Source organism: Malus domestica, chromosome 09 (genome assembly GCF_042453785.1).
Source record: "Malus domestica chromosome 09, GDT2T_hap1".
NCBI lineage: Eukaryota > Viridiplantae > Streptophyta > Magnoliopsida > Rosales > Rosaceae > Malus > Malus domestica.
The window spans coordinates 29932288-29960113 of record NC_091669.1 but is presented as its reverse complement, the minus strand read 5'-3'; the positions used below and the strand labels follow the sequence as shown (position 1 = coordinate 29960113).

The window sequence follows — 27826 nt, the reverse complement described above, 5'->3', positions numbered from 1 at the left end:
GTCTCACCTATATGTGAAACCATTATTTTAACGTTAATTTTAAGTATATAACCAAAACTGTGTAATAACTTCTCATACGTTGCTCAATTGGGGTGTTTGAAATACCATTGTGGCCTACTCAACACTACGAGCATCCCTATATTTTTAGAATAATTTTTCGATGTCCCACGTGCCCTCACGCGCCGGCCAAGGCACGGCCGCATGCGACGGCCACACACAGACACAGGCCTGGCACACTGACGGAATCTTTATCGCCGTTAACGGAATATTCCTCTTCCTTCTCTGGTGGTTCACCGGATTCCATTGCCGATTGCCGGTGCGTCGCAGAAAACTGGAAAAATTGTAAAACTTCAATATCTTCTATGTTTTTCAACCAAATTCCACAAATTTTACATGGATTTGAAGCCTTGAAAGTGTAGAACATGTTCTTACCTTTTAGAGGTCCTAAAACCGACGAGAAGTTGTCGGAAAATTCCTCAAAATTCCGGCTAAACCTGGAAACCCACAGTCGAGCTTATTTCGATATCCAAACTTAACCAAAATTAGTCTAAAACACTAAAGGAGTTGTATTAATACCTTTCTAAGTTTCAAAAACAAGTAAAACCTCGATGATCACGTCGGGGAAACAGGGTACTCCGCCAGAGCTTCTAAGTTCTTGGGTTCCCGTGAACTGTTCTTCATCCCAAAAGTGTCACTAGACTCATGGAGTCACAAGGAAGATGATGGTGACCTCCACTCACTCGATTCGTGGGTGTTTGATGGTGTTTGAAGGCTGGAAGAATCGGATCGTACGGACGGAAAGAATTTTTGAGAGAGAGATAGAAAGAAAGAAAGAACAAGGTTGCACGTGTGTGTGTGTGAGAGTAGCTTACGGGGTTGGCCACCTAAAACAACGTCAAGCCTTGATTGGGCCACCAAACCCAAGATCCATGCAATTGGATCAAACTAAAAGAACCAATCCATTTTCCCTTATTTCATCATAACATTTTCTCTACATACCCGACTCGGCCCTAACTTGCATCCACGATCTCGTTACGCCGAATACAACTTAATCACGTCAATGGAAAAATAATTAAAGACTATATACATACATCCACGTCACAAGACCCACGAGGGCAAAATAGTTATTTTCACGGACTCGAGGATAAAATATATTTTAATTCGAGACGGGTCGTCACAGTTTTTAAGAAATAATATACAACTTTAACACCTATTTATGTGCATGTAATGTAATAGGTTTAGGCTTCTGAAACCAAATCTAAAAGAGTAATGCTATTCTTACCACAATTTTATACCACATTTATTTATCATTTTAGGTGGCAGGTGAATTGGACAAGCCACATCATTTAATTTCAATTTCAATTTCAATTTTCTTATTAATTAAAATATTAAAATAAGGAAAATTGCAGACTTCAACTCTCCCACTAGCATTAATAACTTAATTGGGTATGAACCCTAATCCGATAAATAAATTTGATTTTGACTCCTAATTCTCATGAAATAATATGCGTTATTCAATAATAATCAAATGAAATCCTTCTTTTAAACCACAATTTTTTTTTTTTGAAAAGAAGACAAAAAAAATCATGAGATGAATAGCCATGGTGGACCAATGAAGATTGGAGACTGAAATACTTGAAGTGGAATGAGGTGGAGATAGAAATCAATATATGGTAATTGTGATATATGAGTGAATTCTATAAAACTTGATCATAATCATGGAAATCAACAGAAATTAATAAATAAACTGGCGTGAGAAAGAAATGGAAAGGAAGAAGAAGAATTGAAAGGGGAAGGAAAAATGAGACTTCTCGTATACTACAATCATTATTTAATTAACGAGAGATTTTTTCAGTGTGACTGTCCATGGGATAGTACATCACGTGTTGTTATATAAATGGTGAGATATGTGTGTGTTAAAAAGTTAGTAACTTAAAAATAAAATTTCCCACCATTTACATAAAACACGTGGTATACCACTCGTGTTCTCATCACAACTAAAAATTTCTCTTAATTAACCATGTTTTTATTAGTTCTTGATTAATTAAATAGTTTTTTAATGGAAATTAAATGTTAATTAATTTAAATGACGTGGTTATCCACATCAGATGTCACCTAAAATGATATAAAATTGTGGTAAAAAACATTGTAAGAATAGCATTATTGAATCCAAAAACATGTTGTGAGAAAACGGAGATGCTCCACTAAGCAAACACATAGCCAAGTTATTGCGTGCCAAGTGAATTGTGAAGCTGCCACATACCCTTTTTGCATGCCCAACCCTAATGCTATGCAGCCACGCATCTCTCTGCCCATCCCCCTTTCTCTGTCCTCGTCATCGATCATCCCTCTCTCTCTCTCACTAAGCTTCTCTCCCTCAACCACCTATATAATCCACCCTCTTGTTCCCCTCTCATCAACACCACCACCACTCTCTCTATAGCTAGTGAATCAATTTGGTTTATACACACGTTAATATTGTTATCATTGTTAATTAGTTAGGGTTTGCATCCATCATATCAATCAGAGATGAGTAGTGTTTGCGACGAGCAGCACAATTTCCACCCCTCCCACCAGCTCCAATCATTCAAGAAAACCCTCCTCAGGGACAGCAACACTGACATCCCACCGAGGAAGCTCCTCACCCGCCGCAGCCCCCAAGAATTTCCCTCTTCTGACATGTACGCCGCAGCTGACTGCGGATCCCCGCGCTTCTCCTCCGCTGACGAGGCCCTCGTCCGCAAATTCCTCCCCTGCAACACCGGCTCTGATGACGACGAGGTCGATCCCTACTCCTCCGACCACTTCCGCATGTTTGAGTTCAAGGTCCGCCGGTGCACCCGCAGCCGCAGCCACGACTGGACTGACTGCCCTTTCGCCCACCCCGGAGAGAAGGCTCGCCGGCGGGACCCGCGCCGCCATCACTACTCAGGCACCGTGTGCGCGGACTATCGGCGTGGATCATGCAGCCGCGGCGACAGCTGTGAATTTTCGCACGGAGTCTTTGAGTGCTGGCTGCACCCGGCGAGGTATAGAACTGAGGCTTGCAAAGACGGGAAGAACTGCAAGAGGAAGGTGTGCTTCTTTGCGCACACGCCACGTCAGCTTAGGGTTTTGCCGGCGGATCAGGTGCTTTCCCCCATGGCTGGTTCCAAGAAGTACCACCTGAACAACTCATCGGTGGGGTCGCCCCGTTCCTGTTCGAACAACAATAAACAGTACTGCTGTTTGTTCTGTCATTCAGCGGCGGCGACGTCGTCTCCAACTTCGACTCTGTTGGACGGTATGTCTCATCATTTGTCGCCGCCTGTGTCGCCAGCAGCTAAACACTGCTCGTCGGTGGACGAGTTTCATAATTCGCCAGTTATGTCTCCCTGTGGTGGGTTAGGGTTGGGGTGTTTGGATCAGGTGCATGCAAGCACAGGTGGGTTGATGAGCTACAACGAAGTGGTTGCTGAGCTCATGAGCTCCTTGGAGGCCATGAAATTCCATGAAGCTGCCGCTGCCGCTGCTGCTTCTCAGAAGAGGTGGGTCGACATTTCATTTGATGTGAATATGAATTATGCTGCTGCTGATGACGATCTGCAGCAGCAGCAACAACAGTTTATTCTTTCACCGTCCACTCCGAGCCCAAGCCAACCATTTGGAGGCGGAAAAGGACGCGGGATCAATTTTTTTGACGGGGATGAAAATTGGTCATCAAGAAATGGAAGCTTGTTGGGTTTTGATCGTGATACCAATATGCCCATAAAAAATAACGAGATCATTAACGGAGGAGGGTTTACCTCAGCCGCTGACTCGGACCCGGATCTTGGCTGGGTTAATGACCTCTTGATGTAAAGGACTTTGGTAACTCTCTGACTGCCATGATTTGGAAGCTAGATGATCATCATCGTGTGATGTGAAGGACGGACGGACGGACGAGATCCAACTTAATAAAAGATGGATGGATGGATGGCCATCGTATCTGTCCATCCCATTCCCAGGCCAACTGTATATATTGCATGCTTCACCAGCCGTACGTACGTACGTACGCGTATGCATACGGGATTGAGCCGTACATTATTAATTGTTGTCATTATTTTCTGTTTATTTTTTTCAATTATCAATTGTTGTTAATTTCTTTGTTGGAGATGTTTTTTCTTTTCTGAAGTCGGAGGCCGAGTGTATTTATAATTAGCTGATGAGTTGATGACGTTGTTAATTTCATGTATCTATTTGATATTGAAATGCTTTGGAGAAGAATTATCAATCAATATATTCATATACATCTATATATTATGCAGTTCTATTTCACAAGTTCTATTTAATTAAATTTGATTAATCTTCTGCCTACAATTGATATTTGCGTGTCAAAACCTAATCAGCCAAGACGATAGGGTTTGAAAATCATGTTTGTGATACTATTGTCTCGTGAGAACTTTCTGCCCATAGGTGGCATGGAAAATCTTGATTAGCTACGTGGCAGACATGCAGCAGTGTTCGTTTCTGGCTTGATTTTGGATTTTCATTCATCCAAATAATACAAACACGTTGATTTGTTAGTCACCTGATAAGATAACATTGATGGGAACAAGGGGTTGCAAGCACAGCACAAGGCATACACCCTTAATTTCCCTTTTGATCCAAAACTACGTACTACTCATACCAACCAACGACGACTTGCATATATATTCTCAAAGTCAAGAAGTTAATAAAATAGTGATTTATTTTATGGTATCCGAAGAAGTTGAAGTTCGATCATAAATAAATTGGAAATACAAGAAGCAATATGATTACTTATTATAAGCACATGCAAGGTCCTTTATTTTCTCAATGTACTCTCAAGTCTCTCAACATTCAAACTGAATTGAGATTTTTCAATGTGACCGGAACACAGAGCGGTACATTACGTGTTACTATACAAATGGGTGGGATATGTGTGTTAAATAGTTAATAACTTAAAAAATAAAATTTCTCACCACTTATATAAAAATACGTGATGTACCAAACTATGTTCTGGTCATAATGAAATTTTTTTCCAAACTGAACTTCTTTGTACCAAATTAACAATTTCATATCTATACCATCTCTTTCTTTTCTTGGAGAGTCCTTCAAATAAACTAATTCGAGGAACACTTCGTAGGGTTCTACGTAACTTCTTTTAATGATTCAAATTATCTATATTTTGCCATCATGCATAAGTCATCCTTAAAAAAATGGGACAAATTCTTTTTCATTAACACATCCAATTACTGGTAAAGAAAAAATAGCCGAACACGATAAGATAACCATTTAATGTAACCACTTAATGTAATTAAGGGGAAGGGGGATGAGCTTAGTCTCTCCATGGGTTAACAATAATGTGGTTCAAATTAGTTTTTAGCGAGATTTGAACCTAAGACCTCTCACTTACAAGTAAAGAGAAATACCACTAGATCATAGTATTAAGTAGCTACAAGTGTCATTTAAATAAGCTTACTTTGAAACAAATGTTGTCCTTCGATATTTGAATACATATGATCCCTTCTACTATTAACTTGTGTTCCACTTCCACGTTAATATTATTTATTTTACAAGTGTTTGACAAAGTTTGAATTATACCACCATTTACATACTAACTAGAAGAACAATTAACAAAGGAAAGTAAAACAAAATTAACTACAACTTTTTTGGGATAAGATTTATAGTTTCTATTGTGCATTTATTCAACGGATCACATATCACAACGAAACGGCCATGAATATTGTGAGTAGCATGGAAGTCAATTACTAAATCGTCACATAAAACATATAAAGCTTTATCGCTGTGGCAGAAAGTAATCATGCTTATGCACTATGGTGCGAGTTCAATCTTCATAGATTCTCCTCCTCCCTAACAATTAACTATTTAATTCAGTAACGCCATTGTGTGTAAAAAAAAAATGATCACTTAGAGCATGAGAATCTTAATAACGTTATTCATCAAAAGTAGATCGAGGGAACGATGGATGTACTAGCACACTCTATTCTATATGCTCCCTAGGAGGGATACTTATCTGAAAGACAGCTGGGATATATGGTAATGGTAGGGAAATCCCCTATGAGTCTCTGTAGTCTGTACCTAAAAGAAAACGAAATGCAAAGGAAAACAAATGCAACGCCCTTTTCTTGGCTGCGTACTGACTAGGTGCGATGCAAATTATGCAATGCGTGATTTAGGTGATGATTTGTCAGATACGACTTAAAAATAATACAAATGGTGTGGGGCGGGTGGGGGAGCAGCCCATGCTGCAATCAAATGACGATATCTGCATTACATAAAACGAATTCATCGTTGTTGTAGCACTTTGGTCTAGTCTCATATGCAATGTTATGTGTAAAACTTTTTTAGCATAGCGTTGTATTATTGAGTTGAAAGTCAACATTACGTGATAGAGTAATGTCGTTTTATCTAAGTTTTTTACATGTGTTGATGCCCCAATCTCAATTTTCATTTGATCTATCTATTTATATAGATGAAGCCAGAAGGCAAGAAGGTGAATTATTCATATAATTCTAAAAATACTCATTTCTAATTAGGATTTTAAAATAAAGCTATTCTATTTAAAAAAAAAAAACTATCAAAGCAAAACTATAATTTTTCTTCTTTATTTCTTTTAAATAAAAAAAATTCTTTCAGAACAAAAAAAAAAAAGAATAAAAATTGCAAGTGAAGGAGCAAATTGTCATACAAATGGAAAGAGGATAGTTTTTTTTTTTTTTTTTTTTTTTTGTTAAATTTAGGTTTGGGGACAAAAGCCCGTGCCATGCCCATCAGGCATGAGGAATGCTCGTGACAGAATTTATTAGGTAATACGTATGGCTGACACCTGTAAATGGGTACATTTTTGTATAGGCCCCTTGTGGTGTTTATCGATTAATTTGTCTACAGAGGCAGAAACTTTTATGGTGAATCTTCTGACGTTCATGCAGATGATATGGACAGATTAAAATTTAAAATATCGATGATATCGGAAATATCGGTAATTTAAAAATACAAAAATTTTGATGAAAATATCAGGATATTATCGATATCAATAAAAATTGAATAAAAACCAAGGAAATTGTAAGAAAAACTTAGAAATTTTTATTAAAACTTTGTAGGATGTTTATTTAGTTAATTATCTATTAGTTTATCACAAAAAAATTGGAAGGAATGCATTGCATGATGGATTTAACTGATTTAAGTTGATTATATAGCGAGCTGTCAAACATTGTAAGTGTAGAAAATATGTAGTAATTAATGAAATAAGTTTAAACACACCATAATCATTTATATATAATGAATTAGTACAATATTTTACACTTTATACATTGCATGGAAAGATATATGAGTGACTTAGTACCACATAGAGTTCCTATTAAAGTCTAAAATATCGATGATATCAGAAATATCGGCAGTCTAAAAACACGGAAATTAAGATGAAAATATTGGGATAATATCGATATTTTAGACCTTGGGATAGATCAAACTTTGTGAACTCATGCATTGCATTTTGCAAGTAAATAAGGATGTCTTTTTCTTTTCTTTTTTTTCTTTTCTTTTTTTTCTTTTTTTTTCTTCTTTTTTTTTTGTTTTTTTCCTTCTTTCAAACTGAGGAAACATTAGAAAAGAGATCAGTCGTAGTTTCTAAAATAAGATAACATCTGGAAAATTATTAAAACAAATACGTGAATGATTGTAGATCTTCTTTCACCTTGTATTTTTTGAGTGGTGCTAAACTCACCCCATTATATTATCGCTCCATCCACTTTAAAATATAAATGTAATTGGCAATTGTGTTTTCTCTGATTTCTGGTCAAATGATAAATTTTTATGAATTTTCTTTGTTTCTCTTGAAATTCATAAAATTGTTGCAGTTACAACCAGAGATGAAGTTAGAGATGTGTATGGATGGAGGCATCCTCAAACAACAAAGTCACGAATTAAAAAGCTCAAGAATGTACTAAAAAACAAACTTAATCCATAAGGTTTTTCATACAACATATTACAATATTTATTGATGCGTTTTTATGTTTCAAGCATTAAACGACAACCTTATTACCAATACCATCAAATATTGCTCTCTATAACAGTAACCATATTATCATTCATCCATTGATCTTCCTTACATTTTCATAATCTATCTTTATAAATTTCTTGGCCGAAAATGCTCTTTCAACAATGGAAGTAGCATATGGAAGAGTTAATGCTACTATCACAAACAACTGAAAGAGTACATTTTTCACAAACACAACCACAACCAAAACTTAAAACAAAAACAAAAGAGTGGGGGCATCCGCCCTATGAGCCCAAGGTGGCTTTGTCCATTGTAACATTGTTAATTTCGGAATAAGATCCCGTGATCTCATCCATTTATTGTATATCGTGTGGTCAGTTTTCGTTAAATACTATTCATATTTAATTTTAAATTTTAAAATAATTTTTGACTGTATGATATATGCTGAAATGGTGAGATCACAGAAACACTAGGAAAAGGATCTGACAATGATCATTTTCTGTTAATATCCTTCCAATTGCATGTGGTTCAATATCCTAATAGATAAGATATTGAGCTTCTATTCATACATTCTTGATTTGAAATTCCCCGATTTCCCTAAATTAATGTGATAGTTTCAAACTCTCTCCTCCCCTTAATAATAGTTAATTTGTTTTTTAAATTAATATTTTTCAAATACAAGGAAATGCGTTTGCCTTGCCGACAAAGTTAAAACAAAACAATCCTAGCTCAAAGTACCAAACACTTCTAGCATCTGCAATTATATTTATTCACATGGAATTTTTGGCACTCATGATTTGCAGTAATTGAATTATCATTTTCTTTACCATTAAAAAGGAAAACGCATACGATGATTGAATTTAAGCCATGTATACCGACAGCCTATACCTGCTACATACAATGACAGTTCAACCACGGCACCGTCGGCACGTACAATGGGTTCAGTTGGTTAAATGCTGCTAGAGAATTGTACGACTCAGTTGTCCTTACAATTTCTTGCGTAATTCGATGTAGACAACCTCGACTGGGACTGAAAGAAATCGAAAGGTGCGCCTGAACCGAAAGACCTTCTAGTTGAATTTGGTGTATCTGATAGTAGAGGCTCAAAAATTGGATTTCTGTTCTTGGGTTGAGTTATTGATAATGGAGAAACATCTTTTTCAATGGTTCTGGGTTGTGGCTCAATGCTCCCAATAGACAGGATAGGACCACCCAATCGTTCCGCCTGCTGAAGCGTATTGATTTTGCTTGGCCTGTACGTATACCTGAAGTACTTCAGAGCAAGAATCGGACCCATCCCGGCTCCAACTATGAGCTGCAATGCACAAAAAGTTCCCATCAGTATCACCAAGTGTACATATCGTCTCGTTCCTCTCCAGTGCCATATTCTGGCCCTCCATTCTTGATTTAGAAAAGAACATGAACGGAAAAATTAAATCATCCGTTGGATAATACAAGATTACTGAGCGACGAATGTTTCATCTCTCAGTAGACCATTTGGTGATTCTGTATAACCCAAAAGAAACCACTAAACTAATACAACATCATGTACTGTTCTGCGAACCATTTGGTGGTTCGTAGCGGTGCGTAACACCTATTCAACATGATTTCCCTACCGAGAAATCAATGATGATGATATTTAGAAGGAAGCCACACTGAAAAAATAACTGCAAAGAATGGAGAACGGAAATTTACCAATATTGTCATCCAATAAGATGGCTGTCTACACAAGCGAAACATTATTGTATACATTCCCGATGATGGAATGGCACTGAAGATCCAGTTGATGATATAGAAGGCAGCTAAATTTCCCCATATAGCAAGATGTTGCAATAGTGTAAAGGAACTGCACAAAGCAAACAAAAACAGGTAGTCAGAAAAAAATCAAAAACATTTTTTCTCTCGAGTTTTATTTAATTCTATTAAACAAGGGATGAGAACACTTATATAATAATTACCAAGCAAGTCACACCGTGATTGCAAAGGAAGTGTATATTTTTCTCTAGTAATTACTTGGAAACAGTAAAAGCTATACGAAAGCCAAGTATGATAACACTTACTTTGTCTCTAATGCCATAACAAAAGCTTGCAACCAAATACATCCGGAGAGAGCAACCATTGAAATCTCCTCCATTTCACTTTTTTCATAGGCATAGGCATGTATGCTAATCACAAACACAATAATTGCCTGGAAACCAAACCTGGTATTAGAATTGATGGAGAGAAGTAACAGGGAGAAAATCTAGACCAGAGCAGAACTAAAGTTGTTTTGAGAAATAAAAAGCCCTTTCATTCATGCGCCCCCGTAATCTATGAGATAACTTGAATAACCAATTAGAAAATGCATCTTAACCAGTGCATCCCCACCATCACTTACCACATGCACGCAGTCATCAAGATGGAAAATCTAAAAAGTGTTTGCCAACAAAACTATTCAGACCAAAAGGGACCACGACCAGTTCTATAGAAGAATCTCTTGAGATTCACTTCTCAGACGATAAATTGGCTTTGGAGTCTAACTGGTACATCTAACATTTTTGGTCGCACTTGGTGCGATGGCAAGTGCCTTCGCCCATGAGCGGTAGGTCTCGGGTTCGAGACTTGGGAGCAGCCTCTCCATAAATGGGGGTAAGGCTAGCCGACATTCACCTCTCCCAGACCCTGCGTAAAGCGGGAGCCTTGTGCACTGGGTACGACCTTTTTTTTTATTAAACAAGGAAAGTCTGATGGTTTTCCATGAACTTTAACAAGTAACAGCGAGCTTCATCTATCTATTACTAACACCCACATTTAGGGCCTGTTTGTGACTCCTCCATGAAGGGCTTAAAGTGTATTTTGAGAACCAAAAGCGCTTTTGACCATGTTTGGCATAAAAACTTAAAAGTGCTTTTGGGTCATCAAAGAAATTTCCAGGTGCTTTTGCAGGAAGCACTTTGATTTTCAATAAAACTCAACGTGTTTCTAATAAAAGGCACTTCTAGCTGAACCGATTATGAGAAGTGCTTTCTAGAGAAGCAGACCCAAATGGGTGCTTAGTTGAGATTACTAAAGAGATTGAAAGGATGAGCACTCACATGAAAAAGGGATCGTCCAAACCATCCTGCAAATGTGCTAGGATTCAGAAGCCTGTTTCAAGAACATCAAAAAGTTCATTTTAAATGACCAATAGAAAGTATAACTTAGCTCAGACAGCAGATGCCCGCTGCAGTTTAAAGTGAAAAAAGTCTTGCACATATGGACTGTAAAACAGAACAAGGATAATGCAGCTTAAAATCAAACCTCCCCGCTTGGCAGTAAAACAAAATTTGTGGATGCTGCATCACAGTATCCTCACTGAGATCTTTATCAAGAACACTGACTAAAACAGGGACACTAGTGTAGAAAACATTATAAGCCATCAAGCTAACCGAATTGAAAAGACTGGTTCCAGAGACCCCTGAAACAAAAGAGAAACTGGCAGCGTTCCAATGTCAGAATAACAGAAAATAGTGATGATGCTGATGGTGAAGAAAAGGTATCAAGAAAAGATCAAACAACAAATGTTACCAGAAATAACTGAAACTAAGAATCAGCTATAAAATGAGAAACGTTGCCCATGGAATTGGAAACTCACAAAATTTGGATGAAACATATCACCAGGGATTTATAAAAGGAGTACTGGGACAAAAATGCTGTACGATTGTATGAGTAACGCCCATGCACAAGTATTAGTCTTTTCAGAAACCTAAACTCTGCAAGCCAGGAGAAGCAGTCATAGAGTCAGGGAGTTGAAAATACATACATACAATTACAACATTGATAAATGCATTAAAAAAGGACAAGAATATGATCTCCTTTGTAGGTTATGCTCATCCTAGAACTTACCAGGCATGCATGTACCTTAGCATTTCTTTTGTAAGAAACAAGAAATTTATTGAAGATGAAAAGAGAAGTATATAACGAAATGGCCAAAAGAGTCCATCAGAATCATACACCTAAAGATAACCCAAAGACTCACGCGAAATTAAATGCAAACTAAACCACTTAGTAACAGCAGAACAATCCAAATGAACCAAACTAAAAGGAACATCCTTAAAGTGCTTTGTCAAGGAAGCTAAAAGAGAAGCCAGAAATCTCTTCCTGTCCCACAGAGATACCCTTGAAGATTTTTCCGCTTTCATCCCATACAAACCAAATTAACAAGACAGCAAAGAAACTGCACTTTGGTGGGCACCCTCACTTTCCAAATTTACTTCTAAAGACCAGAAAAAGAGGCTTGAATTTTCAACCAGGGAAACAAAAAAAAGATTTGCAAGAAAATACCTTTGAACAACCCAACATCTCCTATGATCAGAAAACAAGAGTGGACCACAAATACAGGACAACAGGGTTACAAGAAGTTATTTCTAGGTGCATAAATATTTAACGTCATGGAAAAGTTGGCCAAATAAAATAAGATAACTCATATTCTAGCAATATAAGCATAACAAAATACATCTGATAATTTTTAGACTGCAGAGACATGCACACTGCAACCGACAACCACACACACAGAGCTATCATTAACTTACTCCCAATACTATAATCAGCTGCCCTCGCTGCTTGCAGTCCTTCTCTACCACTGATGCCAACCCCAATGTCAGCTTGTTGTATCATCCTCACATCATTTCCACCATCCCCAATAGCCAATGTTCTATAGTCACATGATTTTAGAATCTCTACAAGCTGCAATATATAGCATCACATAAATCAAATTGTCTTCCAATATTTCCTACCATGGCACAGAACCGCCCAGATATATATGATATGCCAGACAGTCACAACATATGATTAAAGAACATGAATTACTCAAGTGACACATATTGCTCCATATTAAATACACAACCTCTACAAATGTGGAAAAACAATGATAAAGGTCGTACCCAGTGCACAAGGCTCCCGCTTTACGCAGGGTCTGGGAGAGGTGAATGTCGGCTAGCCTTACCCCCATTTATGGAGAGGCTGCTCCCAAGTCTCGAACCCGAAAAACAATGATAATTTCAAAAAAAATTATTCATTCAGTTAGCATCTCTACCAAGTAGGAATGTATGAAACCAGCACTATAGATGCCCCGTAAGACCATTTAAAGAAATGGATGCATACTGCCGATGCTATATCAAGAAAATCAAAGTATGATGGCAAATAAATCATAGAATTCATCATAAAAACTGGTCATTGCAATGTATGTAACAGTTAATTTGCAGCAACTTACTTTAGACATAAGTTAGAAGGAAGCATACGGTATCACCTACAGTTTTTTTTTTTTTTAACAAAGAGAAGTTTACTAGCTCACTATAATGAAAATTGGATAATCCAGGGCTTATTGCATATTTTTCTTGCATGGGAGCCTTCCCTGTCATAACTGAGGAAAAAGCACGTAGCTAACTAAGCAAAGCATAACTAATGAACACTCTTAAAATTCTGCATTTAGATTGGAGGGATCAAGCTTGAAGGAAAAATTGGTACAAGAAAAACTGAAATTAATATAATTAAATAAATCTAAAGAACACCTGTGCTTTTTGTGATGGTGTCACACGACAACATATAGCAGTCCTTGACAATATTGCTAATTCAGTAAAAGCTTTCCGATAATGCTTAAGTGCAATTTCAAGGGACCAGCCATCGATGGCAAATGCCACGTCCTGTTGAAGGAAAATGTAAAGAATTACAAGTGAGAGAGCAGAAGAGCAGAATAATCACCACAAATCTATTATGGTTTGAGAATACATAACAATGTATTTGAAAAAACAGGATCACACAATATTCATATAATTATTAGAGGCAAATCCCATTCAAGTTTTTTTTTTTTTTTTCTTGGAGAAAATGTTTTATTAAGAAACCACAAAAGGAACTACAAGAAACATGACAGGCAGTCTATCAGACCCTAAAACAACAGAGAATAACTCTGTACTCAATTATAATAGTTTAATACGACCACAAACCTTTCTCAATACTTTGATATAAAGTTGCATTAGAAATTCACAAAGAAGCAGGGGAACCCATCAATAAATTGAATTTGTGATAAGTGTACAAGCTGTACCTTAGGTTCTGAAGTTGTTATCCTCATTGTAAGTAAAACTCTCTCTAGACTTCTACGAACTTCATCTTCAGTTTTGCCATCAATTAACAAAAGCTGACCTTTCGGCTCTGTCAATTGAGAGAGAGAGAGGGAGAGAGATATTAATGGTGGAAAGAATATGGAGAAACAGAAAACCACATTTATTAAGAAGCAATATAATGAAGGTCCATTAAATTATATATTTATATACATATATTTTCTCAATTATTTATTCATACAAATTAAGAACTCATACATATGGTATTTTCTTGTCAGTGACAACCTGAGTCTCAACATTTAAGTACAATCAGTCTTTATAGACAAGCAAAAAGAGAATATTACTGAGGGTGCACAAATTTTCTTGACCATGTGACAAAGTAGATGCGAAATAATCGAAATATTAAATATGAGTCGCAGGCAAAGCAGTAAAACAAGATAGTTATACACCTCTCTTACTGCTCTAACTCAGCTAAAAATAGCCTTGCTCATACAGGGACAGGTTTGTCACATGTATGTAACTAAGCTGGACAAAGTGCACAAAACATATACAAAAACTGATACAAGAGATGTAATTGTAACTACCAGGGGAAATTAAATTGCATGAAAGAGCAATCTGTATGGCAGTGTTCTGCTTGTCCCCAGTCAGCATCCAAAAATTTATGCCAGCTTTTCTCAATGCCTCAATCGTCTCTGGTACACCATCCTGAAATTTACATACCAACGACAACATTACAAGTTAAGTATCGAGAAACTACCCAGAATTCAACACTCCAGAACATTAGACATTAAGTAGAAATTAACAAAACCTACATCTAAGAAATAACTTTCAAGGGTCTACGGAGAGATTCACCTGCAGGCGATCCTCTATTGCAGTAACTCCAAGAACTTCAAAGTCATGCTCTAATCTTTGGCAGACCTCAGCAATTCTCCACTGCAAAAATAGTTAAATTAAATAAGCAAATGTATAGTATAGATGCACATAATTTCCATGTCTACGTATCAGTGTATGTACGTACCGATTACCAATGTAATGGACGTATGTATATCTGAGCAATCAATAAAAAGGTCGTACCCAGTGCACAAGGCTCCTGCTTTACGCAGGGTCTGGGAGAGGTGAATGTCGGCTAGCCTTACCCCCATTTATGGAGAGGCTGCTCCCAAGTCTCGAACCCGAGACCTACCGCTCATGGGAGAAGGCACTTGCCATCGCACCAAGTGCGACCTCTTTATGTCTGAGCAATCAATGTTAGGAAAAAATTTCAGACATTTTCTTTACCTCCCTATCAACTAATGTGCTGCTAGCCTCTTTGAACATCAAAGACCATTCTTGATATTCCTCTTCTTTTAGTTCACGCCAAGCCAGACACAGAGTACGTAGTCCCAATTGAGCATATTGGTCAACCGCTTCAACAAATGTCCTTGTTTGCTGTCCTGAGGTATATAATTGGATTATTGAATGACAATGTAACTGGTATATGACAAACGCTAACAGAAAATTTCAAGTAGATGCAATGTGACTATTCTCTTTCGTTTATTGAGAGGAGACAAACTTTAGTAAAGCAAAAGCAACGTTCATAATCATGGATCATGAGAGTCATGCGACAACTGCGGACCACTTTCAATACAACAAAATAACACCGTAAAATTCGAAACTGACAGCAGATTACACATTATCAAAGAAACAACTAAACCACAATAAACAAATTACAAGAAATATCACGTCACCGCAGCTTGCAAACCCAGCGTAATAGATGAATAAGGAATCCCCCAAAATCAATGACCACAATGCTGATGAAAATCAGACATGATCCCAAACATCTCCCACACCTGCCCTATTGTAATCCTCAAAACTATCATATTCCCTCCATCAAATTTATCCAGAGATTGCATACACCAAACAACCCCACTTCCTTTCTTTCCTCAAAGCCTTTAACAGAATGCTCAACTATTTGAACACCAATTTGGAATGACCTAGAACTCATAAATTCCCTTAAACAGCTTCAATAAAAACTAAAAATGAATAATGAGCCAGTCAACAAACACTTGATCCGCACTCTCCTCGCCCTTTTTACAAAAGATGTACCCGTGACGATAAAGAAATGTAGGGCCTTCGCTTCTGGACATGATACAGCAGGTGCTCACATTCCCACAAAGCCAGAGTTTCAAGGGAACATTTTGATTTCCAAAGCTGACTATAAGGTGGAAAGGAGATGAAACATAATAAACTAATGTGCGATTTTAAGGCAAACTGATGTAGGACAAAAGAGATAACATGTAAAAATTATTGATGTTTCTTAAAATAATAATAATTATTATTATTTTTATGGCTATAAGCTTGTGGAGAGGTTGTGAAGTAGGAGAGTGTTAACTAAATAAATCTAGAATTGATTTGAAGTGAGTGTTGCCAAGTAGAAAAGTGTGGGCTAAATACATCTAGAGTTGATATTGATCCAGAGATTTAGTAGGTGATGGGATTATGAATCAATTAGCCTTCTGATTAATTATTTTAACACTTATTTCTGAAAATAGGAGTAAATTTGGGTGTTATGTTTTATTCCCTATGTTATCTCCTAAGTCAGCTTTACATTTCTTGTATATATTTATTATTCTTACAAGATGGAGAAGAATAATAACAAAGAAAAATGGATTTTCTTCTATTTTCCAACATTGAGGAAGACCAATCGGGAAATTTTATGGAATGATGAAATAAAAACCAAATAGCCCATCGGCACCACTTTTAGTTCAACGGTAACCCTGTCTAACTTTTGCATTCCTTTTCGTTGAAGTGTTCTTGTAGCTGGACACGGATTGAGTGTAATGGGTGCAGATTCTTGTGTACTTGTAAAGCAGCAATCGTGATGCAGATACTATATAATGTGCTTTCTTTGTGGCTTAGTTATAGTAATTGTATAGTTCATAACCGTATCGTATCAAAGTTGCATAACTTGTGGTTGTGGTTGGGGACAAGGGGGTAAAATAGTAATTCAATTAATGGTCCGAAAAAGTTGTTAGAGAAGTTTTTTACTTTTTAGCCAAAAGGATAAGACTACAAACATCACACCAGTAGGGTTCTGAATCACACCTAAGGCTAGGATGTAGCACACAAACCCAGAGAGAAGCAAAGCTTCTCCACCCCCCAACTTTTTATTTTGGTACAACAATATTCTACTCTAAAAGGAGGGGACTAAGCCACACAACGGGCCGCCCATAATTATTACGTATCAAACTCACATGGATGTGAGTCGAACTTGAGACCTTCCACTTACGAGTGGAGAAAAATACCACTAGCCCGCAGTGCTAATGGCCGAAATTACCCCCAACTTATATATAATTAATGGTGTGTTTGGATGAGGGACTTTAAAGTTCCGAGGAACATAGGCCAAATTTGTTACAAACGCACTGCAAAAAAGGACTAGATGCAATACATTTGAGGACTTTCTAATGACACCTTCAAACGTGTCATTTGAAAGTCCTTTGTTTAGAGTCTTTGTAGTACATTTGTAGTGTTTGAGTACTAGCTTTCTAGTGCTTGACTAATTCATTTAAAGTGCTCTTCCAGTGTAATTTTAAATATTGAGAAAAGAGTCCAACAGAAAACATAACAAAAGAGTCCCACAGAAACCCTAGATAGCAAAAGTACGTAGTACCATAACATAGGTCCAGCATCATCCAACATGTGCCAAATTACGGCACGAGACCTAGAACCACCTTTAGTTTGTGGCGGATAGCCTTTTAAGGCATGCTGTCGCTTATATTATCAGGAACCTCGCTCACCCATCTAACTTCCAACTCCAAAAATTTGCCCTTGAAGGAAACGAAGGAAAGGAGCCCCTTCCAACCTCCAAATCACTGACATTCCTCCTAAAGCTGAAATTCCAATTGTAAGGAAAACAAATAGTATCTAAACTGACACACTCTCATGGTGTTTTAAAGATAGCAACTGCATAGAAAGTTCTTCCAGCAAACAACTCTGAAACTTTTACCCTTTCACCATTACCCATTACAAACTAGCAGCAACTTAAAATTGATGCGTAGACTTCAGACATATCCTTCCCCTTTACTAACCACAATAGCAGACTATTCTAAGCACTATTCCTAACAAAAGACATTTAAACACCACCATGAAAACCCTGACACTAGGAAAACATATAATCCACATATAGTCTGGAAGAGGGCAAGTCCAATTATAAGAATCAACACCTAATGTGAAGGACGTATCAGTTTTCAAATCTGAAACCTGAGTCTTGGATGGCATCCTATACATTTTTATCTATTGCACCCTTTTTGGAAAAGCAATCAGCAGCAGCAGTAAGCAGGGTTTTCTTATATATACATACTATTAAAAAGATAACTATTACCAGCACATGCATAAGGGAGAATTGCTTCATCTGCCCCTTTTGACAAAAGGATAATCCTTCCATTTTGGCAATCCTTCACCACTACTGACATTCTTTTCCTATCAGAAGTGAACTCCAGAATTTCCAAAGCTTCATATTGAATTGTAGAAGCATTAAATTTGATCTCTGCAATTTATTAGAGGAAAATATATCATCTTTTCTGCAATTAGGACCAATCTATTCTATAATAGCCAAAGCAATTTACCAAGAATATTTGAATTTTTATTGACAAAAACCATATGTAGCTGAGCAGCAGCATGAACAAGAGCATCTTCATCTTGAGATTGTGCCTTGTACAAGATACTTCCACTTTTGCTACAAACAACAGAAAAAACAGACTAAAGATTTTCAGGCTCTCGCAGGGTGCACACTTAAGTGCATTTTTTATAATTATCTGATGCTTTTGCTTCAGGCATAAAGATCTCCTTATGGGAAGGTTACCTTTGAATAGGTATCACTGTATTACATATTGCCATAACTGTAAGGAAACGAATAACATCAGAAGAGCCACCGGCAACAGCATTTATGAGCTCCTCATCTGCATTTCAAAGGATTGAATACATCAGAAAATGAAGTTCATTAAATGTCTGCAAATCCCAAAGAGATAGTAAAAGTCTGTCACAAAAACAAGTCCATCTCTACCAATAAGCTCACGCCTAACATAACCATAAATCAGCAATAAAATCTCCCATATTTGTAACAGAATATGCTTCATTGCACTTAATATTTGTTTAGAAAGGTTGATACTGGCCTAACAAAGCAACAATTTCAAAATCCAGCTACAAGAACACTTCAACCAAAAGGAAAGAAAATAGTGGAAATAATCTTAGTGGCCTAATGATTTATATATACGATAATTTTAGGGGAAGCAGTATTAGTCTTAGTTATTTTTTGTCAATCTCATGAGCAGTGTAGAGGGTTAATATACAAAAAACTGGGCATAAAAGAATATACAGCAAAAGTTGCATAAGTAGAAAGAACCAAACCTTTTAAGGCATTCCCATTTTCATTGCCATAGAAAATTCCATTGATACAGCATCTTCTAAATATCATTCTATTTTCGGTTAAGGTACCAGTTTTGTCAGTCAAAATGTACTCTACTTGTCCCAGGTCTTCACTTATTGCTGTGCTGCCACATACAGCATAGACATCTTATATACAATAATCAATATTACACGATTCTTTCAGGAAAAAAATGGATGTCTTTCCTTCTTTTAATACCACTTCAACTTACTTTGTTGCATGGGCTGGAGTACTCGTTTCTCTGTCAATCATTTCATTATCCCAATCAATAAACTTCGCATACAAGCTCTTCACAAGGTCCAGAGATACCTTTGAGAAAGAAAAAATGGCATTTCATTATTTTAAACATTAGAATGCAGTCCTCAAAACTGACAAGCAAAAATACATGACTAATTTGGAGTTCTTATATAAGGAACAAAGATTTAAATGCTGCTAGTGCCACAATAGTATCATGACCACCTTAATGGTTAATGCATCCTGACTAAGACATAACAGGCGGCCTGCCTCTTCTTCAAACTTAATGCAGGAATTCAATTAACTTTGTTTTTGCCATAATAAATTCAAACTAACAGCTCTCTAGAGTTGATATATTTTTCAGTTCTGATATGCTCCGATTGTTTAAAAAATTAAGTTGCATTTGATCAATATAAACTCTTAAAAGATTGGATCTCCATATATTTAAAATGACAAACAAAAAAAAATTCACATAAATATTTGTTGGATAAGAAATTGATCTTGGGTGTCATAGCAGCCATTCTTATAAGCAGTGCAGTATGGGCATTTCCTATGTAATATGTGGGATTTGAATTTCGCAAATTTCATAAAGACAGGGATGTCCACAGGAATTGTAATTCTGACCAGTTTGTCCATAAAAAAACAATATACAAAAAACAAAAAAAAAAAACAAAAATCATTAATCGTTAAAAATTAACAGTACTTCCTGGATAAAAGTGCAGAGAAAGCGTATCTTTATAAAATCATTTACTTCCTTCATTTTGTGTGTTAAAAGTTGGAGTTGACAAAATTCTTCTAAAAACAGTTCCTCTTCGCTAATATCATGTGTGAAATTGATGGTACTTTATCTACTCTTTTGAAGACTTTATTTCCAAACATGAGAGAAGAGACCATTTTTAATATATCATAACATGATGATTCTAAAGATAGTTTACTTGTAAGGTTGAGGAAAAAAAACAGGGAGACTCACAGAGAGGATCTGTGTCCAAGTTAAAAAACATTTTTAGCAATAAGAGAGCAGAGCTATGGTAACGGAACTCTTTCCTAAGAAATAATTACAATCCAGAGTCCTTTTAGAACAGATTTCAAGTGGTAGACCTTGATTTGTTTAGAGCAGATCTCTAGTGGTACTTATTATGAAATTCTTAAGATCTTTTTTAATGATGAAAGAAAATCTCAAGATCTTAAAAAACATTCTCTTCCAAAATAGGCCTTGGCTGAATATCAAAAAACAAAAAATGAGAATTGTGCAAAACCATGGGACGACAATGTAGTCAACAAAAACTATCAGCATAATATTCACAAGCATACCTTAATTGATATGGGTATCATGATGGAACAAAGTAGTTCAAATCGAAGAGGAATTACTAATAGTTCGTACCACGGACCTTCCTCTGGATATAGAACATACCATTGCTGCAAAAAGAACAATAAAATAAAATAAATTGGGATGCTTGATAGTAAGGTTCAATAATTAAAAAGGCAAACAAAACTTTTTAAAAACAAATTCACATTTACATTACAAGTATGAGAAGATCAATGTGCTTTAAAGAAAAATAATAAAATCCGAGTAGAGTCAAACTGTCAAATAGATGGAAAAGAAAACTATCAAACTGTCAAATAGATGGAAAAAAAAAACTATGGAAAAGATAGACATCAGCTTAAGAAACCAATGCACACAGATAAGTCATATGTTCACTGTTTAATTGCCACCATGACTTATGGATAACTATCTCACAAGTTTGAAGTAATTTTTCATATTGAAAATATGCAAATACTAGTTTTTTTATTAGAAACAACTATTTATTTGAAAGCTACTGACAAGAGTACAGAAAAATGCGGACAAGATGTCAACTGATGAAATACATACAACATCCATAACCTGGCAAGGGGATTGTAGCTCAAGTGGTTACGAGCATTTACCCCTGCAACCAAGGTCCTATGTTCAATTCCCCCCCCCCCTCTTCCCCCTTCCCCCTTCCCCCACCATCGCTTGTATTAAAAAAGAAAACACTGATAATGCGACAGCTTCCAAGAGCATCAAAACCAGTTAATCTGAAAACTAAAACCAAACAGCTAAAACGACTATTAATCTTAAGATACCAAAGCCCTCCAATCCGTGTGAACAAAATGACCCGACAATGATGCCCCGAAACAAACTTCCCATTATCCTCCACTTTCATAATCCCTATGGTTAAGTTGCTTTCAGTGGCCTTAAAGTCCTCGCTATCATTATAGTCTTTATTAGCATGATATTATGCACCTCAGGAAAACTGTAAACTCAATACCAATGTCAAAAACAATTTGAATAGATGAACAGTTGAAGAAAAATGCAAGCTTTCACGCTTTGACATACCTTCCTTGCTTCTGTATCCTTCCACACATTACCAGCAACGCCTAGAACTATCACCACCACTATTTGGAAAACAAATATAGCTCCAGTCAACTTGTCAATCATGGCATCAACAGCTGTAAGCTTTGGCTCAGGTATGCCCCTGCTCATACCTAGCTTGGTTTCATTGCCTAAAAAGTAAAAAAGGAATTATAGAAGAGACAAAAATGAACAATTACTTTTTACTGATGGCGATATCATCACAGGCACAAACTATATATAACTGTGGTGTACCTACAGTTTACCTACATCAAGAATATAGATCCAAACTTCTCCCAAGAGAGAAAAAGAGAGTGCACCCAAATAAATTAGCACTTGGTTTTCAGGAAAGAAATTCTTGAACTATTAAATTATGGTATTTTGGCTGAAAATGTTACAAAACGAGTTTTATAACATTTCTTCTCTTTTCTCAAAAATCCAATCAAATATTCATCATATATTGTGGAAAAACTAGGTCCTGTGGTTAAACCCTATTGCATACTGCTCACAACTTTCCCACTAAATTGTTAAATAACTTCAAATCCAACAGGATCAACATGCAACCTAAATCCCATTCTTTATTTCACAGTGCCAACCAACAAAACATTAGACAACTTGTAACCACGGAAACTTATATCACCTCAAAAAGGTCAAGAATAGAAAAATTGGCCCGATAACAGAAAAATCAACACCAAGAATGAATATTCCCACAACCAAGAAATGAAATACTTAAATGTCAAGAATGAATGAAACGCTTGTCAATGGCTTCACCAACTTCAATTTTTGAGTAAATTTTACAAGAAGAAAAAAACAATATAAAGGACACAAATAAAACAAACTAGTGTATCATTAACTACAACTTGACATTTTGTCTACTTACCAGTGTACACTGCTACTCCACAGGCCCACTCTGTATTCCGCAAGTAACAAGACTGAAGTAGTGTGTTTTTTATCGTTAATGGGCACATGTCATTATCAATAAATGGGGGAAACAACCGCAGATTTGCATCAAATCTTCTGATGTCCTTATCGGGATTGGGACACTCAATTAAACCCTGCAGAGCAAAAGTTTTAATAAATAAATAATCACAAAAATGATAATATGATATGATATACGAACAGAAAAATTTTCTTTTAATCTTGCCAAGAAATGTTGAACTTTTGATCCTGTTTAGCAATGAAAATTCTTGCCTTAATTTTGTGCAACAATTCAAGATCTATCCCCATGCAAGTTGGGGGTATAACCCTTGTCTTCAGATCAGTTTCGCCATCTAGTGCTGAAGTCTGCAAAAACGTGTCACCTTATTAGGTCCTTCAAATTCTTAAGGGCATCATATCCGTAACATAGAAAAAGAAAATGAAAACAAGTTAATAACTGAAACTGTAGAATTGCTACCACACTTGAGACTTAAATCGTAATGCAGCAAAAGTCTAAACAAATAGACTGCAACATCAGGTCTTTTAAAATTTCTTCCAATCATATTTTTCATGCATTGAATGTTTGGTATCTTTATGAAATAGTGTCCTCTTGGCTTTTTACTATAGTGTTTAACATAATTTCATCTATATATATAGGAACATGTTCTAAATGTGGACCAATCAGGTTGCATTTTGCCAAATTGTGAGATCCAGGATTCCAGATTCAGTCTGAAAACATGTGCACAAAAATCTGCCCAGAAAAACATTACTCTCTCTATCTCTCTGTGTCCACACACACATATAATTATATATAAGAGATTCTCTGCGCAGAAAAACCTGTCATTTCTAAAGACAACTCGAGATGAGAAAACCTCACTTCTACTCAATTTTCTTCAACTTTGATCCCAATTATTGACAAAGTTGATCATTTAGGGTATCAAAGGATCCTGTAAGGCTACAATTACATACATAAATACATAATATATATATATATAGAGAGAGAGAGAGAGTCGCCAATTCAGAATCAAAATCAAAGAAGAGATTGAAATATTACCTCTACATAACACAAGCCTTGTGCTTCAGAGGTACCAATCAAAACAAGATCACATGGCACCTCATCATTCTCTCGGAGCCAGACTATGTTACCAACATGAATATCTTGTGCTTTTATCTAAGAGTGGGGAAACCAATGCACAAAAAGATTAAGATGTTAGTCCAGTAAAGCCTGAGGAAAGGAAGATGACAAATATCTATCCAAGAAGACGTTGAATCAGACAAGCCTGAAAACCAAAGAACTAACATAACAACACAAATGTAATTATCGTATCTAAATCCTTTTTCTTATAAGTTGTAAATAAATCCTATTTAGTTTTTTTATATAGCAAAATTGGGTTTTCCTAATGAAAGAGACACTCCCCCCCCCCCCCCCGGCCCCCAACCACCACAAAAAAAAAAAAAATATATATATATATATATATATATATATATATATTCATCCCAATTGTAAAATCAGACATCAGAAGGTAATATAAAAAATATAGATAAAAGCACTTTCTTTTTCATTCATTTATTCTTGTTTTGGAAAATTGTACCAATACCAACTGGAGTAGAACCCCTGCTGCAAATTGCTACCTCAAAACAAAAAAATGAAGAACATTTCCACATCAATTTGTTGCAATGTCTCACCTACTACTAACTCCCTCCATTTTTATCTCCAACAAGTTTCACTCGCTTTGCATGTGACCCTTTAAAGAAGTGTGCAATGTCAAAATAGGTTGTGCAATTTTTGGACGAAAAAGTTGAGGCAGGTGGCAAAGCGATTCAATCATTCGGTGTCAATTTGCAACAATGCCTATTGTTATAGTGGCATTAGTATAACCTTCCCCTTTTCCTTTTATTGTCCATAAGAGTTATTGTTGGTTGTTCCCACTTTAACACCTAAAAGAGATACACACTACATAACAATTCATCAATCAATTAAGTTCATGAACCAGTTTAAGGGCTGGTTTGGTATTGCTGTGCTTTGAAAAAAAGCTGTTGTGAGAATAAGCGGCTGTGCTGTGAGAATAAGCGGCTGTGAAATAAATCAGCAGAGTGTTTGGTAAACTTTTTTGTAAAAGTGCTTTTGAAAAAAAAAAACAATCTGATAGTGAGTCTTTTCATTAAAGGAGCATTGTAGCTCCGTGTGCTTTGAAAAAAAGCCAGTTTTCCAAAGCTACAAATAGCAGCTTCAGCTTTTTCCTTTGATTTCAGCTTATTCTCACAGCAGCTTCCAAAATAAGCCCTTTTTTTCAGTTTACCAAAAACCTAAAACCCTCACAGCTTTTTTTCATGGGTGCTTTTTTTTTAAGCACCTCACTCCCAAACCACCCCTAAATGGTCTCATACGTCATAAGACTCCCAATATAGCATGTGCACAAGTTTTAGTGCATGTAGATGCACATATTCAACCAAAGAAAAAAAAAACAAGATACACATACAATAAGACAATCATATAAACAGGAAGTCCATGCACACATGAAAGAAGACAATTGTTTAGATATAATCAGACATGATTCTTTCTATCATCCTTTAGGTCAGAATCATCCATCAAGTTAACTATAACAAAATGTTCGTTCAAAAATCTCATAAACCAGCCAACCAACATTAGCTAATGCATGAAGCAGAGTAAAGAATGCTGGTTGATGCCAAGCTAGTTAACCCACTTTATTGATTGACAACAACTGTAAATTAACTTTGTTATTCTATTTAACTTCAAAAGGTAAACAAAATCAACCACAGAAAAAGAAAAGAGGATCAAGAAGAAGGTCTAATACATGTTTCTTGATGCCCTGCCTAACAACCCAAACTTCTTTCCCATTTGCCTTCTTGTCTGAGAGGTATCGGTTGTAATCATCCCATGCCTCTTTTGTCGCAGAGACTGCAAAAATGAAGATAAGTGGACCCCATGTACTAGCAGGATTCACTGGAGTAATAAGTGACCACAGCTGAAGGCATGCAATCAGCAGAAAGTACTGATTCATGAAGCGGCTGAAAATAGAGATAATATTTGTTAGAGAAAAGGATGGGTGGGGGACAAAAAAGGAGTGTTCAAAACATAAGACAAAACAAAACAAATTAGCTGAAGAAATTGTAGGCAAAACAGCTTTTTGTTGAACCACAACAATTTAAATCAAGATGATTAATTAGACAGATTTATGCGGTCTCTATAACACGAGACTAATTAATGCACCACAAAAGTACAAATTATCAGTGGCAAAATAGAAAACACCACATTTTTTTTTAAATAAAAGAAACATCACATTATCCCAATAATCTTCATGAATGTTATGATGGATTCAAGAAAAACTTAAATATGGTAGATTCTAACAAATTGAGAGAGAGCATGTATGTTAATAGAATGGAGGTTTTATCTGTCTGAATCTCAACACAATGGAAATGAAGTGACTGAAGTCCACCGAACATCATATTCCAATTAAAATGTTTAAACATATACCCAACCAGCAGCTTATTGAATGAATATAAAAACAAAATTATCAATTCCTGAATCACCTGAATTGTTCCCATAAATTCTTTGGGAGAAAGTTCAACAGAGTATACTTTCTATTTGATATGCGATTGTCACAGTAAAGATACTGGGATGACTCATTGTCATTGATGTAGATGTAGCGCTTCATTGTTGAACTACAAGCATATGACGAGGTTCAAATGTTATTTCCAAGTTACCCACAGTGATCAGCATGTAGAACCTTCATACAAGACACAAGAGGCTGAAAAAAAAAAAATTAATGAATCAGACGGTGAACTAGAACAAGAAATACATTATATAAGGAACAAATACCATGGCTGAATCTAAGTAGGACACAAAACAAAGTAACCCAACATGACATGATTTAGGCAACCTAATGCAGTAATATTTCCAAGAACACCGAAATTCACACAATGCCGATGTTTCATCTTACAAACTTCAAAGTTGCTAATCTCAAGTAAACACTAACAAATAGCTGAACCATGCTGTTCAAAAACTTAAATACAAACAAGGATTCGAAAGTATTGGACATTAAAGCAAGCGACCTCGAAAGGGGAATGAAACCGGACTTTCACCCCGAATCACCAAAATTTCAGGAAATCGGCTAATTATCACCGTACAAATGACCCTATCAAAACAATGAAACGAACAAAGAGATGGAAATTTCCGAAATTTTGAAGGAAATTCATAAATTTCACTTTAAATTCACGAAATTGAATACGAAAAAAGGGAGACGGAAGACATCTCGAAAACCCAACCCCAATTAGAGTTGTAAATTCCAAATGAAGCAAAATCTAAATAACAAAAATTAAGATGGCAATCCAATCCACTAACCCAGCAAATGAACACTAAGAAATCAATATCATGTAGAAAAGGGAAGGCAGAGTTGAGTCACCTCTGGCGAGTTATACAGGTACTCTGAGCCCATCAAGCATCTCTACCCAACTACCATTCAACACAGATCGGCATGAAAGACCAGAAAACCCTAGCGAATTCAGAATTCAGAAAGCTAGGGCACCTAAATCCGACGCGGACTTGTTCGTCTTCAGATCACATTTTGACTGTATTGGCAGAAAGCACTAAACGAAAAATGTAACTTTTTTCTGCTGTCAGGAATCGAACCTGGGTTAAGTTGCTAACCCACTGGGGGCCCGTTGGAACCATCAGGTCCTGGGCTGGGTGGGTATGGGCAGTTGGGCACACTCATACGCGAACCGCGTAAATGAGTGTTGATTAAAATTAGCGTCGCGTGCTCAATGTCCGCGCCCTCATAATTCAT

At 36.4% G+C, this 27826-nt stretch overlaps 2 protein-coding genes across 3 annotated transcripts; one reads left to right on the top strand and one right to left on the bottom strand.

Moving 5' to 3' along the window:
* Positions 1–2445: 2445 nt before the first annotated feature.
* On the top strand, positions 2446–4285 carry LOC103444439 (zinc finger CCCH domain-containing protein 2). The gene is given in 1 exon segment (NM_001328990.1): positions 2446–4285. A coding segment is annotated over 1 exon segment (1311 nt). The 5' UTR covers positions 2446–2529; the 3' UTR covers positions 3841–4285.
* A 4510-nt stretch (positions 4286–8795) lies between these two features.
* On the bottom strand, positions 8796–27819 carry LOC103444465 (phospholipid-transporting ATPase 2-like). Of its 2 annotated transcripts, none has more exons than XM_029108503.2 (25): positions 27443–27819; positions 26571–26788; positions 25835–26048; positions 24073–24189; positions 23292–23384; positions 22981–23155; positions 22086–22252; positions 21041–21145; positions 19707–19804; positions 19459–19601; positions 18914–19010; positions 18678–18787; positions 18434–18598; positions 15352–15506; positions 14926–15006; positions 14658–14778; positions 14058–14164; positions 13528–13659; positions 12550–12703; positions 11613–11730; positions 11279–11452; positions 11074–11125; positions 10060–10187; positions 9695–9845; positions 8796–9314 (listed from the first exon to the last, which is right to left on the bottom strand). In XM_029108503.2, the coding sequence occupies exons 2-25, from the start codon at positions 26693–26695 to the stop codon at positions 8976–8978; spliced, it is 3321 nt and encodes a 1106-aa protein (XP_028964336.2). In that variant the 5' UTR covers positions 26696–26788; positions 27443–27819; the 3' UTR covers positions 8796–8975. The 2 variants fall into 2 exon arrangements, with proteins under 2 accessions (XP_028964336.2, XP_070661674.1); XM_070805573.1 differs by having other exon boundaries at positions 18678–18784.
* Between the last annotated feature and the right edge of the window lie 7 nt (positions 27820–27826).